Here is an 18,714-nt window from a genome sequence, read left to right on the forward strand (position 1 = left end):
GAGCACATAATACAATAGGCAAGGTCACTGGAAACACCAGCCAAATTAGAGCTTCATCTAGTTTGCCTTGTGAAAAGCTGATGACAGGAAAACGCATGAGCCCAACGTTTCTTAACAGATAAACAGCTTTATTCAAGGAAACGTCTCCAACTTAAACATAACTGAAGTCCAGTGTGGCTGAAAGCAATGAGTGAGTGATGCCACGCAGGCTAACCGGAAAGAAGAATTTGCATCAGCAGACCTACATGATTGCTTTGCACTACCAAATAAAGTGATTTATTAAAAAAAAAAAGCTTAAATTTCTTACATCCGTAGTAAGGTTGACAAGGGAGGTAGGATTTCTATTTAGCTTGCCTTATTGTTCATTTGAATTTATGAAAAGTGCACGATCCTAAAAACGTCTTAAATATGAATGTTGCCTTAAATCCTGGTTATTAATATGTATGACAAATAAAAACAAGGCTTTCAATCGCCATTAAATATGTCATTTTAAATCACGGCTGTGTCTGAGCAGTACTTCAACTGCATTAGATCTGCAGCACAGTTACACATCAGAACAGACTGCTTCATGAAGGAGTTAAAAAGCAGTGTTATAATGGATATAATCAATAAAAAAAAATGACAGTCTTCTCGGAATATAATTATCCATGATATTTAAAACCTGTTAAAATAATTCCTGTAAATCTCTTCTAAAACTGAAATGACACTATTCAAGGGTTGCAACTGTTTCACAAAATCGTTGTCAAAAAAAAGAAGTAGCTTTTTACACCAAGTAATCACTGTTTAAAATTAATATTTCACTCAAACTGATGCCATTTCAGTGTGCATAAAAAAGAAAGCAAACAAAAACATGACTTTCTCTGAGCTCACTCTTGTATGCCTTTGACCAGCATATAAAAGGCAGAACTAAATGCATTTGTAAAGGAAAATAAGGATTATTATTACATGAGCCAGATCTCATCACTGTGACAGACCAGTGTCTTAGCAGTACTTAGCAGAAGGAACCCTCATCATAAAAATAAAAAATACCACATCTTGATTGGAATTACACTCCCGAACATTATCACTTATAACATTGGAACTTAAGTGCGACATGCTCATCTTACAACTGGCAACAGAAAACATCCAAAAAAACACTTTGACACTTGCCAAAGGTACATTAAAATATCAAGCAGCATTTTGAAAAGCAGGAATATAAAATTAAACTAATCTACCAATGTTTAAAATGTTTTTTAACAATGCTAACATTTTCATACTGTCTTTTGGCATCTGAAAACACTCGCGTCATTCACCGTAAAACAAAAGCTCCACCCTGAGGTGGGACACAGCAGTCGGAACACCCGTCACTCATCTTTTGTAACCAATCAAATTGATGGCTGATTCCATGGACAAACACAGCCATATTCCCACCTAGAGTCAAACAGGCACGGGTAAAGAACAAATTCGGTGCAATATTAATGCTTTATCCAAAAATACCAGAAATTACTGTACTGAAGCATTGATTTTGTACTTGATCCACAACGGAAAATGTGGTAAACGACTACTTAAAAAAACCCTCCTCCTCTGATACTAAAGCCAACTGGAAAAGGGTTACGCTCCTGCCACTGAATGAACTGAATGTAGTATGATTGGACGTCCGACATATTGCACACTGTAACTAAAGTGTGTTTGTACTAATGGGACACACTTTGCCTAGCAGGCTAATACAGGAAAGGTGAAGGTTTATATGGCATCTTTTTTTGGCCCAATACCAAAAACATTCATGCAAAAACTGTGAAATTACACATGCCAATTTCCGGAAGAGAACACTGGAGAAGAGGCCATGAGCAACTATTTACCAACAAGCAGGAGTCCATGGGAGTCCACAGCCAGTTAAAATATTTCTTCTGTCCAACCTCGTGCTCTGAAGAGAGCTGGGGTGTTGGGCTGCGCTCTGCCGTGTAAAATGAAACCGTATCTGGTCCCTCAGGCCCTCAGTCCTGCACATCCACTCGGTCAGGACCAGCTTCACTCCGCTCCTCCAGCCGCTCACGTTTGCAAACACTTTCAGCACAAATATTTAAGTCCAAGGTTCAAGTCCTAAGGTGATTTTCTCAATGCGTTGTTGCTGTCTGTACAAAGCACTGAAATACGATCCTTCAGCAGTTAGTCCAGGGCTCTAGATTTTGCAGCGGTGGGTGAAAGCGGTGTGTAAGCGTGTTTTCAGAAATTGTACGGTTAGCCAGCATCTTTTTGCAAGTTTGTGTATGTGGGTTCAGAAAGGTACAGTAGCTGAACAGCAGAGTGTGTGTGTGTGTGTGTGTGTGTGTGTGTGTGTGTGTGTGCAGACGCACAGGGACGAGGGGGCTTAGGCTGTGGTGGTGGCTGCTGTAAAAACAGGTCCGCTGTAGACGTTGTCCCCGGATACCTCCCCCATGGCCTGCAGGGCCACCGTAGCTGCCATTGCCTTGGCGTGTTTCTTATTGGGGCTGGCAGTCTGGGGCTGGTATTCACCGCCATTTATCATCACCTGTGAGAGGAGGAGGGGACTGATGTCACGCATACAGCCACAGACACACACACACATAGCCACACGCACGTACACATGTTCATCCAGCCCATCTAAAAATCTGCACTCACATACAAGCACACGCATATGCACACACTCCAGCCCATGCACCATCCATCCATGCACACGCACCTTGAACAGGAAGTTCTTGCGGTGGTCAGGTCCGCTGTCATGCACCATGACAAACTCGGGTGGTGCCCACTTCTTCTTGTTGCACATCTCCATCAGTGCTGAGACAGGGTGTTTCCCTGGGGGGGCGGGGGTTAGGGTTATTTATATTTACAGAGAAGCAGGTCAGCTGATCAGAGTTATCAGACAGTAGAAACACTCACCAAGCAGGTCCTTCATCACCACCAGACTGCCAGACTTCTGCGTCTTCTCCCCCTCTGCCACTAGACCTGCACCAGACACAGCCAACTCGCATTACTACTGAAGTCATAGAGAGCCTACGGACACACCCTACAGACACATTACTATGACTGGGACACGCAAGGTCGGTGGTTCTAATCCCCGTGTAGCCACAATAAGATCCGCACAGCCATTGTGCCCTTGAGCAAGGCCCTTAACCCTGCATTGCTCCAGGGGAGGATTGTCTCCTGCTTAGTCTAAACAACTGTAGGTGGCTCTGGAAGTCATACAGACACCCTACAGACACATTACTACTGAAGTCATACAGACAGCCTACAGACACACCCTACAGACACATTACTACTGAAGTCATACAGACACATTACTGCTGTATTACTATGGCTCAGTTGGGAGAGAGCATTGCATAAACAATGCAAAGGTTGTATGTTCAATCCTGGGGGACTACATACACTGAAAGATCCATATGGTGTATATATCACTTTGGATGAAAGCATCTGCTACGAAGCCTATCTAACATCTAGCCTCTGTATAAAAGCTGCCTTGTGTCTCTGTAGTGAAACGCGATCCTTAACCTCTAGCAGCGAGGGGGCCATCTTCCGTGTGAGACACAGCCTGTGTCTGTTCCCCCGCCTACACCATGCTGACCAGCAGAGGACAAGCTACCCCTCTATAGCCGGGTTCCTCCCAAGACTTCTCCCAACTTGGGAGTTTTTTAACTGGTGCTTGCTTGTTGGGGTTTCAGGCCTAGCTCTTGCCCTTCCCCCCCCTTCTGTTACTCTGTAAAGTGTGAGTTTTCAGTAACAATAAGTCGGGCTGGACCGGACTGCCTGTGCTGCACCTTTGCGGTCGGTTTTGAAGTCGATGACGATGGGCTCCACCGTTCCCTCCCTGTACTTCCCGAGGCCTTCCCCGGCCCGCCAGCCCATCTTCCTCATCAGGAACTCGCCCACGCCTCCAGAGACGGGCGCGGCCCGGAGGAACTGGTCCTGGGGGGGAGGGGGGGCACAGAGAGGGGGGCACACAGGGCGGAGAGGACGTGAGCAGCGGCACTCCTGAACGCAGCCAGTAGGACTGTAACAGCAGCGCGAAAGCCAGCCTGTCGCTCGTGTTAAGGGCAGGAATGTGACTGTGACTCATTAACGGTTGGGACTGTATACCCCATGTAACAGCCAGATAGGATTTCAGATCAGATGGCTGGTGAACTCACCCATGCTAGAGCAGCAATAGGTCTCTCACAGATCTGGAGCAGACCAATGAGGACCTGAATTTTGGTACGGCACTTAAGTGGACATAGGAGCCACCCTTGCACCATGAGCGAAAATCCACTCTGAGTCAAAACAGACGGCTAGCTTGAGCGAGAAATACCTCATAACCTGAGAGCCACACAGAACCCTGTCTGCTTCAGAGCTGAAAAAGCAGTTGGCTACTCGCGCTGGCCTAGGTCAGGCGACATTCCCCGAGGGGCCCAATAGGCACGCCCAGTGGGGCGCTACGCTACTCGAGGGCTAACCCTCCACCCGAACCAAATTCATCAATGTTCTCGTGTAATGTAATCACGTCCTGAGGTGTTATAATTAAATGCAAAATGCATGCAAAACAAGGATCAAAGTAGATCTGTAATCCAATTTATTTTGTGTCACTCTGGAAAGACGTGCTGGACTGAACAGGGTCTCTCTCTCTCTGAGTACGGTTTGGGCTGTAGGGCTGTGGAACTGAGGCTGTGTAGTAGCTGCCATAGGGGCAGATGCTACGGGTGCTGGCTGCTCAGGACAGGCACCCAGGACACAGGATGATAAGGAAGAGGTTCACCGGTAGAGAAGCAGAGAGAGAGAGAGAGAGAGAGAGAGAGATACGGGGGCTGTGTTGCTGCTGGAGGAATTACGCCATGCTGTGGACCTCTCCACCTCCCTCACGGGAGAGGGCCACTCAGCCCAGACAGAAATCAAAGCCCCACTGCAAGACAGAGGCAGTGCCAGCTGCACACTACCCAGATGACTTTCCACCAGAGGTTCCCAACCCTGTTCCTGGAGGTGTACCATCCTGTAGGCTTTTCATTTCAACCCTAATTTGGCACGCCGGAATCTACCATTCAGCAGCTCAACCAGATCTCTTGCTGTTGAATGAGGCGCGCTGTCAGGGTTGGAGTGAAAACCAACAGGATGGTAGATCTCCAGGAACAGGGTTCGGAACCTCTGCTTTATATGTATATACACAAGTCCACACATATAGATATGCACATATATAAGGGTGTTGGTGATGTACGTACCTTGGCCCCCCGTCATCGGCCGTGCATCTGATGAGAACAGAAGGGGCCTGACAGTGACCATGGCAACAAGGCAGCTACAAGGACTGACCCTGCAACAAGTTTCCATACAGAGGGGTGAAAGTTCACAGGTCAGACTGTGAACTCCCACCTCTCCCACCTTAACCCCCCCAGAGCAAACCAATGCGCCCTCAGTTGGCCTCCACCCCCGACACCCCAGACACTCCCATTTAGACCATCGGCAGTGATGTCATCAAGTAACCCCTGTTCCCACTCTCTTATACAAGGCCGTCCAACACAAACACATCAGACATGAACAGAAACCCATATAATAACTTACACCTGAGGCAGGAACTGCTTCTACACTGTGGGACTTCACACAATATTGACATTGAGATGTTCTACATCAAGAGCTCAGCTGCTAAGCAACACGACGAGCCGTTGATTCTGAGAGAAAGAGCCTTCGATGACTCACCTCCCTCCAGCTGGGAGCAGCAGGCAGGGTATGTGTTGTGTGAAGGCTAAGCTGTGATGACCTCCAGTGGCTGACCCTGCTATAATGGGTGGTGTGCCCATTTCACAAACATACAGGTTGCTTCAGAGCTCAAGGAGGATTGTGCAGTCACAGGCTCAACAAAACCCTAACTGCCCTCGGGGGTTGAGAACTTGATGACATTCACAGCGAGTGCCAAAGGGACCTCCGGAGTGCCCGGAGTGTCTCGCTACCCTCCGTGGGGGCCCACCCAGTCCTGATGTCGCCAGACGTAGTGGGGGGGGGGGGCTCGTCAGGCGCACTCTCCTCCTCCTCCCCCCCTCTCTGCAGACAGTTAAGAGCCCGTGGGAGGGGGCACATCCTGTACCTGCTTTGATAAAATTTCACACATAAACAGCTGCATCATCGTCTCCACTGGTGTACCCGCTTCACAGTCACAAACGGGGCGGGCAGGGGTGGCCATTTTGATTTTCACGCCTTGAGTTAGCCTCTCTGTAACAGACACGTCTCTTACAGAAAGAGCACGGTTTACATCCTCTAGAAATGAAGAGGAATTGGTCTTCTTTGGTGGTTTTGTGTTTTTGACCCCTGTCCGAAAACTGGCACACGACCAGTCCATTATGCTGAATACCAGATGGGTTTTGGCAGCATGAAAATCAAACGCACCACGTGGGCCATGGCGGCTAGTCGGTGGGATTTGTGAAGCGGGTACGCCGATGGACACAGACGAAGCAGACACCAGCGCACCAAGGCTCTCCTCTGGGTGGGCTGGGCCTCCTGGCAGACATCAGGCAAGGTGCTGATACTGTATGAGGGATCTACCATGTCCTGTGTGTGTCTGTGTGTCTATGTGTCTGTGCATGCGCTTGTGTATACATCAGTTATACTCTACCTATAGGTACACTAGGTCTTGGGGATACGAAATACACAAAAGCTGTGAAATGTGCCAGTACTAGTCTGAGTTTAACAGCAGTGTGAGGACCAGCTGACCTCTGGAAGGGATAAAAGGCACACAGTGCCTGCAGTTATTGTCTGTGTGAGAGAGATAAGCCTGCCCGTGTCAGCTGGGTCCAGGACTAGGGGGAAATGCTGTGCTTTGTTTAACACCGTCTCTCACTCCCACACACAAGCCCACACACTCCCACACACACACACGCACACACACACATTTGGGTGAGAACAATCTTTTCAAAACACACAAGGTGAAAAAATGCCACCTGGAGAGGCAGGGGCGTTACCCAGACTGCAGTGCGTAACGTGGGCAAGGGCGTTACCTTCTTGATCCAGGCCTGAGGCCCGCTGGTGGACAGCTCCTCGGAGGACAGAACCTGGGCGCCCGTGGAGCCGGTGAAGAGCCCGGGGATGGTGTTGGACTGCGCCCACGCGTCCACCTGGTTGGAGCAATGAGCCAAAGGGGTCATGTCCTGCCAGGTACCTGTCGCTACGCGCAGATTGACATTCACTCTCGGGGATTACGGTCATCAGACAGTCGAGGCTGAGATACGTTTCCTTGTCCCATCAGAACAAACACCAATTGACTGGTCAGCATGTTCAGCGAACAGTGAAAAAAAACTGCCAAATTTTCTCAGTAGGTGTTATTTTAAAGACAAATATAAATTGCGTGCAGCAATCAGGGAAACTCCTGCACGTCCCCGTGATGCCATTTCCTATAGAGATATGCGTCGCTGTATAGCCGGCTGAGATTGGCAGAGCCCAGACGCATTCTCAGTCGCTGATGCTTGCTCTTTCTATCCACACCAAATTACAAAAGCTGGGATGAGCTGTTCTTGTTGACAGACTGACGCACAGAGTGTTGGCTCGGTAAAAAATGAGGATATTCTATATCTTCAGCAAATACAGCCCTGAACAGCTGCCTAGTCACAATAATCAGCAAAACTTCACTCGCTACTGGCTCTCATTAATCAGTAATGACAAACTCAACTCCTGTATTGTTTCAGTCTGCAAATACATCTGCTGTTTGATAAGTCAGACGTGGGGATATTATGAGACGGACACTGGCTGGGCAACGGAATTAGTAAGCCTGACAGAATGGTAAACTTAATAATGCTGAAATACAAATGAATCCCAAGAGTTGCATTCCACAGTTGATTGCAAGCCATCAAGAGCCTAGTTTTTAGAAACATAATCACTAATGGGGGCCAATGATGGTGCCACAAGCCAAATGACCACATACAACCTTTAAAGTACAGCCCTCTGTGGAATGGCCTGTGCCAGTCAGTGAATCTACCCCCCCATGTGAGGCAGTATTTATTTCACGTGCCGAATTAGGAGACTGACCACACCACAAGCTACTTAACTGGAGGCATCGGTTTTAGGTCAACAGTGTTAAATGATCACAGATGAACTTTGGTTTGGGAGGCATTTTAGTTTTGGTGACTCGTATCCAGAGATGGAAAAGGCTAAGGTCACAACTGCAGTGGCTGGCATGGAGAATGAACATGTGTGTGTGTGTGTGTGTGTGTGTGTGTGTGTGTGGCAAGAGAGCAAAAGAGCGACATCTAGTGCTGGCAGCAAATGTATGTTCAGTCTGACAATATTTAGCATAAATAAATAAAAACAAATGGGAGTTGGAACCTGAGTTTACAAGGTGTATTTGAATTTAGAAAAAAAAAAAAAGTATATATATAAAATATAAACCACAACTTCTCAATTGCCTCCACCAGCTCTCCAGTAGGGGTCATCAATCTGCACACACACACACACACACACACACACACACACACACACACACACACACACACACACACACACACACACACACACACACACACACACACACACACACACACACACACACACACACACACACACACACACACACACACACACACACACACACACACACACGTAGGGCTTACCTGCTCCTGTGCCCGACTCAGCATGCAAATGGCGTTGACGTCGAAGGGGTTCTCAGCCAGCCGCTTCTGGGCCACCGCCCTCTCGCTCACGGCCAGCGTGATGTCTACAGGCTGGGGGAGAGAATGCCACATCAACCACAAGGCCTGGCCAGAGATCCCCCATCAGCCCCACTGTCACACAGACCTGGGGCAAATGCATAACGGATTTGGATTCAAATACTTATGCTTCACTGAGCTTGTCTGGTGTACTGGAACCTATGAAATTGTCTCAAAAGTGCAAACCCTGCCTTGTGGTCCTCTTGGTTGGCTCAATTGCACCAGGCAAGATCAACTAATCACTGAAAAGTATTTGAATCCAAAACAATTACGTATTTCACCCCAGTTTGGCGCAAACAGCGGGCGTGCATGTCCAAGTGTGTCCAATGAGTGTTAGAAGAGAAACTGCAAGTAAGGAGTACAACACAAATTGCAAGGCTGCCCCATACAGGTCGCATTAATATCAGAATGTTTCTTTATTTTTTTCATGAGGTTTTCCAACATGTCTAATAATGCAATTCAACAAGATCCACACAGAAATAGCTCACGTTCGTTTGTGCATGTTCCTAGGTTTTCCTCTTGCGAAAGGAAACAGACAATCCAAATCCCTAAAATACACAGTCTACAAGAGCTACACAGCCAGCAACAGCAGATTGCATAAGGAGACCCAGCTGAATGTTTCGTAGTGTTCAGCAGTGCAAACTTATCACTCACTGCTTCTGTGACATTATCACACTCTCCAATAAACAAACCTCAAACACAAACTTCAGTTTTGGAGAGTTCTGATCAAAGAAGTCTCAAAGACACTGAAATCATACAAGCAAAACAAAAAAAATAACATGCGTTATCCTTCAATGTGGAGTGAATTACGTACAATGCAAGCACATAAAAAGCAGTAAAATGCCCAAATGTGGTTACAGCATTTGAAAGACAATTCTAGAAGAACCCAGCACCTAAAGCAATCATCAAATACATTTTTATTCTCTGGGGGAAAAAAAAGAAAAAGAAAAAGAAGTTAAAATTGAGTTGCTGGTGGGAATGTAGTTCCTCCTCCCTACATACAGGTGGCAGAGCATACAAAAACAGGGAATCTCAATACTCTGTACAGATCAAAGACCAGCCCTTGCGGGGGGGGGGGTTACAGAATTCGAGGTGGACAAGAGTCTCTTGTGGGCCGCTTGAGGCCAACGGAACCACTTTTGCCCTAGGTGTCCGTGGCAACGGGGGACAGTGGCGTAGCGGCATTTCCCACCTGGAGAGGCGCGTCAGGGAAGACGCTGTCGCTGTCCTTGCCCTTGGTCTCTTCATCCGGCGCTGCCGCGGGCGTCGCCGCTGCAGCCTTCTCTGTCTTCTTGTCCACGGGAACCCACTCCCCGTAGGCCCCCTCGCCCTCCTTCTTGCGGTGCTGCGAGCCGGAGGACACGGGGAACTCCTTGGCAAACGCCGCTTCTGTTTTCGCCACCGGTTTGGCAGAGGAGTTCTACCGGATCAAAGAGAATTTGAAGAGGGTGGAGGGGTTACTGAAAAACAGACGGGTTCAATAAGGAGAACACATTTTTATTACGGGAAATAAATATTCAATCACAAATGGGGGTAACTGCAGAGGACATAAGGAGTGATGGTGGAGGAAACGTAGCTGTTGGCGTTTGCCCAGTTCAAAGCTTTAAGGAGTATGTGTTTTGGAATACTTTAAAAAAACTCTAGAACTCTCCACTGCTTTCAGTTACCAGTCGTTATTGTTCCACCAGCATACGAATGTTCAGTTAACCCCTAATGGGTGGATGCGACCTGCACGTTATCTCCCTTAACGGACGGATGCAACGCCAACATCGTATTTGATCAGTTTTTCAAGACGCGTGACCACTTGTGATCCCTAGGCCTTTCTCTATGGGTTTTCAATAGGGCGCCTTAGTCCATAATGGGTTGAGAACATTATGATGGCAGTGCAGTGACAGCATTAGGTTGGTGTGCTCTTACAGTGAGGCTGAAGGTGATTCCCTTGTTTTCCTTGAGACCCAGTCCCCCGAACGGCTTCTCGTCGTCCTCGTCGTCAGAGACGTGCGGCTTGGCGATGGCCATCTCCTCCTTGCTCTCTGCAATCTTTTTGCACTTCTGCAGGGAGTGAACACAGAGTGAGTCACTGTAGACTCCCCTTATCTACCCAGAGTGCTACACCAACATTTTCTCCAAGGAGTTCAAACATTTAGGAGCACACTAATGCATCCCAGTTAGATGTGCTCCGAAACGCTCCTAAGATGGGAGCACTGTAGGGGCCACCATGACGCTACCAAGCACTGTGCCTAAAAATCTAAATCTTAAAAATGGAGAATGGAGTAAAATTATATTTTTAGAAATGGATACTGCTCACTGAAACATTTGAACACACAGAAGAGTATGCATAAAACAGCACATAAGCCTGGGGCTCTAGTGCTGGACACTGTCACTGCTTACCTCTGTGAGCTCTTTGATGCTGATACTGTTAGCCTTTTGCGTGACCTTCCTCTTCACCTCCTCGATGTTGGCAGTGTTGGGGGCGACCGTGGGTGGGGGCTTGTTGGTGATGGTGGGCAGTGCAGGCATGGCCATAAGGGCACTCATGGTGGACAGGGCAGCGTTCATGGCAATGTTGGGCATGTTGGACATGCCCATGGACAGATTCAACGGGAGGTTCAAGGGCAGGGGCAAACCCATGGCCGTGGAGACCCCAGACGAGAGGGGCAGCTGGAGCACGGATTTGGGCCGGAGGCTCTCTGGGATAGGCATGCCGGCCTTGGTGCACATGGCAGCTGCGTTCGCTTTGGCGATTTCCAGCAGCTGGTCCTTATCTGAGTGGAAAAGCAAAGAAATCGGGAGGATTAGTCACAAATCAGTCTAGACTATTGTGGTTACAAAAGGTATGCGAGAGCTCAGTTCGCCAATTAAAAAAGTAAAAAAGATGCAGAGAGAAGTACTGCTTGAGAATAGCGTTTTGAGAAGTTTCAGGTAATGTCTGTGCTTTGTGGGGGATTACAACCCTGTTGTAGAAAAGGCTTATACTACAACCACTATAGCTTGACTATAGTTGGAACTCTTCAGTGAAGACCCAGGTGCTCAATTGGCACACGAAACTGTACTGTCATGTACATACATCCGCGCCCAGGCTGACAACATGCGTGGACCGGCACCAGTCCCCAGCATTTAGTCAGTCATAATGAAATGCATGATGTTGTTGACCGTACAATGTGTGCTGGTCCCTGAGACTTTGAGATGGCCAGGCTTAATGCTTTTGGGAACCACTGCTCTATACACTAGCTTCCCTGACGTGATCCTGGGGCCTCACTTCTCACTTCAATAGTAATTCACCAATACTGTTGAGCTGCTAATTTACCTTAATTACACAACACATTTCCTTCTACAGAAAACAAGCAATAAAAATAAAATATGCATGCCACCATTAAGGAATATTACAAATTCAGACCAATTCTCAGACAGTGAAAGAACCTAATGTATTGTCGACTGTGACAATTAGTGCCTCTTTCAAACACGACAAAATGAAAGCACTTAAAATCAGGTTTTTAACATCCAGATATTGTAATCCCGCCTTTTAGTGGCACTGTAACAATTAACTAGAGATAACATGGATCTGAAGAACTGCCGTTGCCTGTAACAGGCAAGATGGAGGGCAGTCTTACCTAGCTCAGTGAGGCGTGGCGGGGTCTTGCTGGAGCTGCGGCGGGGGCGTGAAGTGGACCTCCTCTTGCGCAGGATAAGAACAGGGGAGTGGCTCGGGGTACGCTTCCACCTGTCCCGTCGGTCCAGTGGAAAACCACTTCTCCTCCGGCGAGAGCTGGACCTCCTTGACCGTGAACGTCGGGCCCTTGACCGTGACCGTCTCCTCCGTGCAGGGGAACGAGACTTTGATCGTTTGCTTTTGTCTGCAGATTTAGACCTTCTCCTGCGAGCTGGAGACCGGGACTTTGATCGTTTCTTTCTGGCTGGTGACCTAGACCTGGACCGTTTTCTTTTAGGGGACCTAGACTGTGAACGCTTGGCCCTATTCCTTGATTTTGATGGTGATTTCCGCTTTCTACCTGCAGACTTTGACCTTGATCGTCTTCTCCGTGAGGGAGACTTTGATTTGGACCTTTTTTTGCGGCTGCGAGATGGAGACCTGGATTTTCTCTTCTTTGTTGGTGACTTTGATTTGGATTTTTTGTGTTTGGTAGATTTTGTTTGGGATCGCTTTCTATGCGAAGATGAGGTGGACCTTGAACGCTTCCGCCTCAAAGGTGACCTGGAGTTGGATCTCTTATTCCTTGAGGCACTTCTAGACTTTTTTTGTGTAGGAGATTTTGATGGCTGTCTTTGCTTTGATGATGTATGTTTTTTGCTCTGTACAGGAGACATGGATTTAATTGTAGCAGGTTGCTTTTCCTCTGTTGATGATGAGTGCGAACAGTCACCATCATGCTTCACGGGAGACCTTGACTTTGAGCTTCCACAGTCATGTGGAGTTACTATATCCAATTCCGGTTTCATCTCCGTAAAGGCAGTGCCCTCTGATTGTCCAAGTGCTGATCTGTCTGAAGATGGTAAGGGCTCACATAACCTGTCATTCTGTGGTGAAACAGACCTGGATTTACATTCAGTGCCTTCGTTTCCATCTTCAGACACAACCGCAGAGCTTAGTATTGGCTGAGTGTCATGAGAGGCTGTGTATGAGACTATAGGCTCTGAAACCTCTCGGTTGATTAAAGGCATTTTAGCAGGAAAGCACTTTGCATCTTCACCATTTGGTGGAGATTTATTTTCATGCATATTTGTTGTGACATCACCCTGTCCTTTAATAGTGGCACTGCTGGCAACTTCCTGTACAGAAGTAGAGTTGGGCCCTGTCTTACTATCAACTAAGGGTGGCACTGGTTTCCAGGAACCCATGGGAGACACATCCTTCTCTGATTGGTCTATACTATGTTCAGCACAAAGAGCTGAGGACTCTCCCGTTTCTTGACTGCTCAAGTCAAAGGGGGCTTCTGCTTTCAGTGAGCTCACTTCCGTATTAACAGATGTAACATCCACTTGATCTGTAATTTCTGGAATAACTCTCTTCTCTTCCGTTTCAGATGAGGTCAGGTCTGCATCCAGCTGACTTTTGCTATGGGATCCAGGTTTGGAGGATAACTCTACTCTGACTGGGGACAAACTCCTTTCAGATGATTGTCCATCTCTTGAGACAGATCTAGATTTTAATTCTTTTCTTGCTGGGGAACTTGATTTCGAATGCTTTCTCTCAGGAGTTTTAGACTTTTTTCTGCCACGTTTGGGAGATCTTGACTTTGAACGATGACGTCTTCCTGGAGATCTGGACTTTGAATGCTTCTTCTGCTGAAGGGATCTTGATTTTGACCGGGATTTAGACTGCCTTCTTTTTGGGGACCTTGTTCTGGATCTACGCCGTCGTGCTGAAGGTGATCGTTTGTTTCTCTGAGACCTTGACCTCCTCAAGATCACAACGGACCTTGATCGAGTCCGCCTGGTTCGTCTGATCGACCTGGACCGTGACCTTCTGCGCCGCGACCTGGACCGGGATCTCGACTGCCTGGTTCTCCTTACAGACCGAGACGAAGAGCGCTGATTGCGCCGATGAGACCTAGACCTCCATGATCTGGACCTTGAATGATTGCGCCTCGAGAGGGATTTTGACCTGGATTTTGAGCGTGGTCTCCTCTTAGCTGAAAGAGATCTGGACTTGCGCCTGGACCTTCTAACGGACCGAGACCTGGACTTCCGCCTCCCTGAATGAGACCTGGAACGCTTTCTCTTTGGGCTGTCTTTCCGTTTGGAGGCAGACCTTGACCCCCTTTTGGATGCGGAGTGAGCCTTTCGAGAACCAGGTTTATCAGCTTGTCGCTTTGGACTGCAGGAATGACTACGGCTCTTCTTCACTTGGACCTTACATAATGTTGCTCCCTTTGATTTTGAGAGCGATCGTGACTTTGATCGGGACCTTGAACTGTGTCCATTATTTTGTTCACCCTGCCTGTTTACTTCTCTTGAGAAGTCCTCCTTCATTGTGTCTTCCCTGTGTGCGCTCTCACGCTTGGGGATTTTATCAGGTAAGTCCTGAGATTTGCAAAAAGCCTCTTGGTTGCCCTTATGCTCTGCAGCTAAGCCTTCAGTAGTTAAAAAGTCTTTCCTCTCAGCTGAGTGTTCCCCACACACTGGCTTGCAGTTTACGGCCACATTGTCCGCTAAAGGTGATGCTATCACCGCTTGTGTATCTGGGCAGGCAGCAGATAATGACTGCTCTTTGAGCTTGTCTGCAGTGATCGCAGGTGATGTTGTGGGGAGTCTTGATTTGGGCCTGCACTCCCTCTCCGACTCTGTACCAGAAACCGAGGTGCTGCCAGACGGAGAATGGGGGGGCGATTTCCTCTCCATCTTCTCCTCGTCTCTCTTCTTGCTCTTCTTCTTCTTTTTCTTGGGCATATGCCGCTTCTCTTTTTTGGTCCTTCCTTCTCCATCTTCCCCTGAAGGATTTGGAAAGACAATCATTACAGACCAGACTTATTTTTCACCCGGAAATTTCAGTCTGAAACTTCAGATTCTTTAACTGATCTATATCGTAGGTCCAGTACTTTCCGCATCTATGGGGCTCACTCAACCTTTGAATCTTGCTGCAAGGCATAATTCTTAGCTGCCAAGGAACAAGATATGCAGCTCACAAAAAGTGTTTTTATTAAACTGGTCAAATGGACATAAATGTATCAAATCAGTCACACACTTTCTCCGTCTGCATCAGTAGCATTATAGCAATCTCTGCTCTCTGTGTCTCCAAACATATTTCTCACTTGCCTGTCAGCAGAGTTCTTGAAGCTTTTTCCACAGCCCCTCCACAGTCTCTTCCGTCTACAGTGGCACCAACTTCAGTCTTCACACTACAGTTTGAAAGGGAAAAACATGAGTCATGTCCACACATATACAGATAAAGCATATGCACATATTTATTTTGTTTTAAGAAGGGACATTAAACAGGTGGTAGTCAAAGAATACAGATGGTGATATCTTACAAGATCCCAAGAAAAATCTTGCCGTACAGTAAAACTTTTACTGTAGCGGCCAGAGGCACACAGGCACAAAATATGATGTGAATTAAAATATTAAGTGCTAGTAAATGAAGAGGGGGCAGTCCCACCTAGGTTGGTTTCGTGGTTCTCCATCTGACTCCAACCCTGATTCCGAGCTGCTCCCTTTCTCTTCCTTGCGTTTCTTCTTTTTCTTTTTGCTTTTATGCCGTTTGTGCTTCTTATTTTTCTTGCGTGTCGTCTCACTTTCCTCCTTGCTGGCCAGGCCTTTGGCAGAACCTGTATTCTCACAGACTCTGACCGGTTCTGCTCAAGCAACACAAAGTACTGTTAAAGTGCCATTAAACTCTGGCATTAGAATGGGCTAGGCCTAATAATGTTTATGGGATAGGCTCTTGTTAACTATACTCATACTTAGGCTTACATGCTAGGTGTACTTCCCAGTGCACACGGTGATTATTCATTTCCAAAACGCACATATTAGATATCAATACCACTGAGGTATTGATAGTATCCTGCACAAACATCATCTTCCCTCCTTTTTCAGAGAAAAGCATAAGCTCATTGAGGCAAACAGTTGGGATTAGAGTACTGAAATTTCAGACCAACAGCAGGCTAACTTAGATAGCCAACTAATGACTACAAATGAAAACCAGAATTCTTACTGACATGTTTGTGAGTCAGCATATGTGCATTTATGTAGAAGGTTATTAAAATGTTTCCCTAGCTCGTCAAATATACAAGACAGTGAGTATACAAATACAATGTCAATAAATATATGGTTTACAACTAAAATATATAAAAGGCCTTCCACTGGCTCCAAATACCAATTCATGCCTTCTTGTCTGCCACCATGTTGCTCACATTATTCTTATTCTTATATTACATATTGTTATAAAACCAGTCTTTTATAGTGGATGATAGTCACCTGGTTGTGAATTTGTGGGACATTCCATTACTTCAGCCGGGGCAGGGTCAATATGAGTCTCCCCCCGATTCTCCATTCCATCAGTGACCTTCTCTGCAGGCCCCTGAGGCCCTACAGAATTAGGCACTCCGCCATTTGGATGGTCTGTGTTTGCCACACTAGTCAGGAACAAAGCAGTCAATGTTACCCAGTTTACTTTTAATGGGCTCTAATTCAGTGAGAAAATAAATAGACCTAAACCCACAGAGTACTGCCGAAAATTCAACTATGAAAAGGGGAGAAGAGGTACTGTGCAAATAAGAAATTACTTTCAGATAGGAGACGAGTGGAGGAAAGGAGGATGCATTTTTCAAGTATTGGGATGCACCCCTAGCATTACTAATTGGTCTACAGGGTGACATGATTGAATGCATCAGCATTTCCCAACCTTTTTCCTTCTGTGGCACACTTCACAAATTTACAGAATCTCAAGGGTTGTGTCCCAATCCTTAAAAAAGCGACATACTGACGTTGATGTGACAACAGTCAGTCTAAAGGTTATTTTAGCGTTTTCATTAAGCAATATTAATTTTAATGACATTCATTTTTGTTTTTGTTAATGGGATTTGTTCATTTAAGTTCTTTTTTATTCATTTGAACTTTTACATTTTAAATGGACGTTTCACGGGCCACACAGCTGGGAAACACTGGAATACATAATCCACTTCGTGCGGCGGTTTTAACAGGTTTGCTACACCTCAGCATTCCACAACCACCATTTCGTTCCGTCGAAAGCTAGATGAACGACGTTGTTTCGCTAAACATTGCTAAATGTTTCATTTTGCTAGAAAGCTTTCTAGGCTTTGTTTGTAATCACTGCTTGATTACACACCCGACACTCCCGAGTCCTCACAAACCATGTGTTATATATGTAAGGAAATCACTTGTGCACATTTAGCTAGCTACAATCTACCATGCGAGCAAGCAAGCTAACTAAGGCTCAGCATGACTAAGTTAGACTATAACCAGCGGTGTACACACAGGTCCAACGCTAACGTTGCTGGTATTGAAGAAATCGTGTGTGCTTTCGTAATTTGACATGTATTCCTCGGTGGCTAAATACATACACAGATACACTGAAACCTTATTGATAAGAAAATACCCCCACTTTAGATAACTGTTAGGTAGCTAGCTAGCCAATGTATTCCTAATGACGTTGCCAGAGAACACCAACTAACTGTTAGAACATCACAACCTAGGTAACAACACTGGCGGTATGATACTAGCTAGTTACAGTATGTGACAGATTGTACTAGGGAATTGGCTAACAGTGCATCAACAAAGCAAGTAAACTTGTCAAATCAACAAAAAAATGTAAAAAGCTACCTTGCCCGGCCTGCTTTTGCAAGCTAGCTTGTGAAATAGCTAGCTTGCGAACTTACAGTAACGTTTGCGCCAAACTGTTCGCTGCATCGCATTATTCAAAGATGTTAACTACTAGCTAGTTAACAAATTAGCTTTAGTTCCAACATTGATTACATACATTTACAATCATACCATTGCGCTGTAAGCAATCGCACCGGCCTACAATTTCATCCTGCTGGGCTAACGTTAGTAATATCGAGCCTCACTTACTAAAGCTATGGTTACACAACTCGGTGCATCACGTATGTCTAATACATTACTGCTGGTTTGCAGGTTCAATGTATTCTAAACATATATTTACCCAGAGTGCTGACCTTCGTCTTCAATTTCTTTGATTTTATTCATAACGAAATCGCGAAAAATGAGTTCGATGTTCGTCGCCATGTCCAACAAAACAAAGTCCTCCGTAGTCCCAGCATCCTCTGGTTTGGCAGGGCTCCAGCAGTTCACTCTCTGATACCAGAGTGCATAGGACAGTTACGTCTTTTCGAGCAACAAAAACAAGTGACTTTTTAGAATGTTGAACCTGAACACTTTTTCTCCAGTTTCCAGGGAAGCACGTGCCCCTCAGATATTATTTTATTACTATTCACAAATAGTTATCTATGATTATTAAGAATTATACGTATAAAGTATTGTAGTTATGACACAGAACTCTTATCTTCTCATGTTAGTTCCTTCCGTAAGTCAGCGGGCACCAAAGATAACATAGGGCAAAGAGATTACTTCA

The 18,714-nt window shown here is 46.3% G+C and overlaps 1 protein-coding gene across 10 annotated transcripts; it reads right to left on the reverse strand.

The window, feature by feature from the left end:
- Positions 1 to 107: 107 nt before the first annotated feature.
- On the reverse strand, positions 108 to 18,413 carry LOC133116454 (protein SON-like). 10 transcript variants are annotated; one of them, XM_061225996.1, is made up of 14 exons: positions 18,286 to 18,413; positions 16,581 to 16,738; positions 15,763 to 15,958; positions 15,423 to 15,505; positions 12,260 to 15,097; positions 11,040 to 11,413; positions 10,566 to 10,700; positions 9,841 to 10,068; positions 8,553 to 8,663; positions 6,948 to 7,064; positions 3,756 to 3,903; positions 2,881 to 2,946; positions 2,681 to 2,796; positions 108 to 2,509 (listed from the first exon to the last, which is right to left on the reverse strand). In XM_061225996.1, the coding sequence occupies exons 1-14, from the start codon at positions 18,366 to 18,368 to the stop codon at positions 2,348 to 2,350; spliced, it is 4,815 nt and encodes a 1,604-aa protein (XP_061081980.1). In that variant the 5' UTR covers positions 18,369 to 18,413; the 3' UTR covers positions 108 to 2,347. The 10 variants fall into 10 exon arrangements, 5 of the variants coding, with proteins under 5 accessions (XP_061081980.1, XP_061081981.1, XP_061081983.1 ...); XM_061225997.1 differs by having other exon boundaries at positions 18,299 to 18,401; XR_009705876.1 differs by lacking the exons at positions 108 to 2,509; positions 2,681 to 2,796; positions 2,881 to 2,946 and adding an exon at positions 5,184 to 5,272 and having other exon boundaries at positions 3,765 to 3,903.
- Between the last annotated feature and the right edge of the window lie 301 nt (positions 18,414 to 18,714).

This window comes from Conger conger, chromosome 17, assembly GCF_963514075.1.
Source record: "Conger conger chromosome 17, fConCon1.1, whole genome shotgun sequence".
Classification (NCBI taxonomy): domain Eukaryota; kingdom Metazoa; phylum Chordata; class Actinopteri; order Anguilliformes; family Congridae; genus Conger; species Conger conger.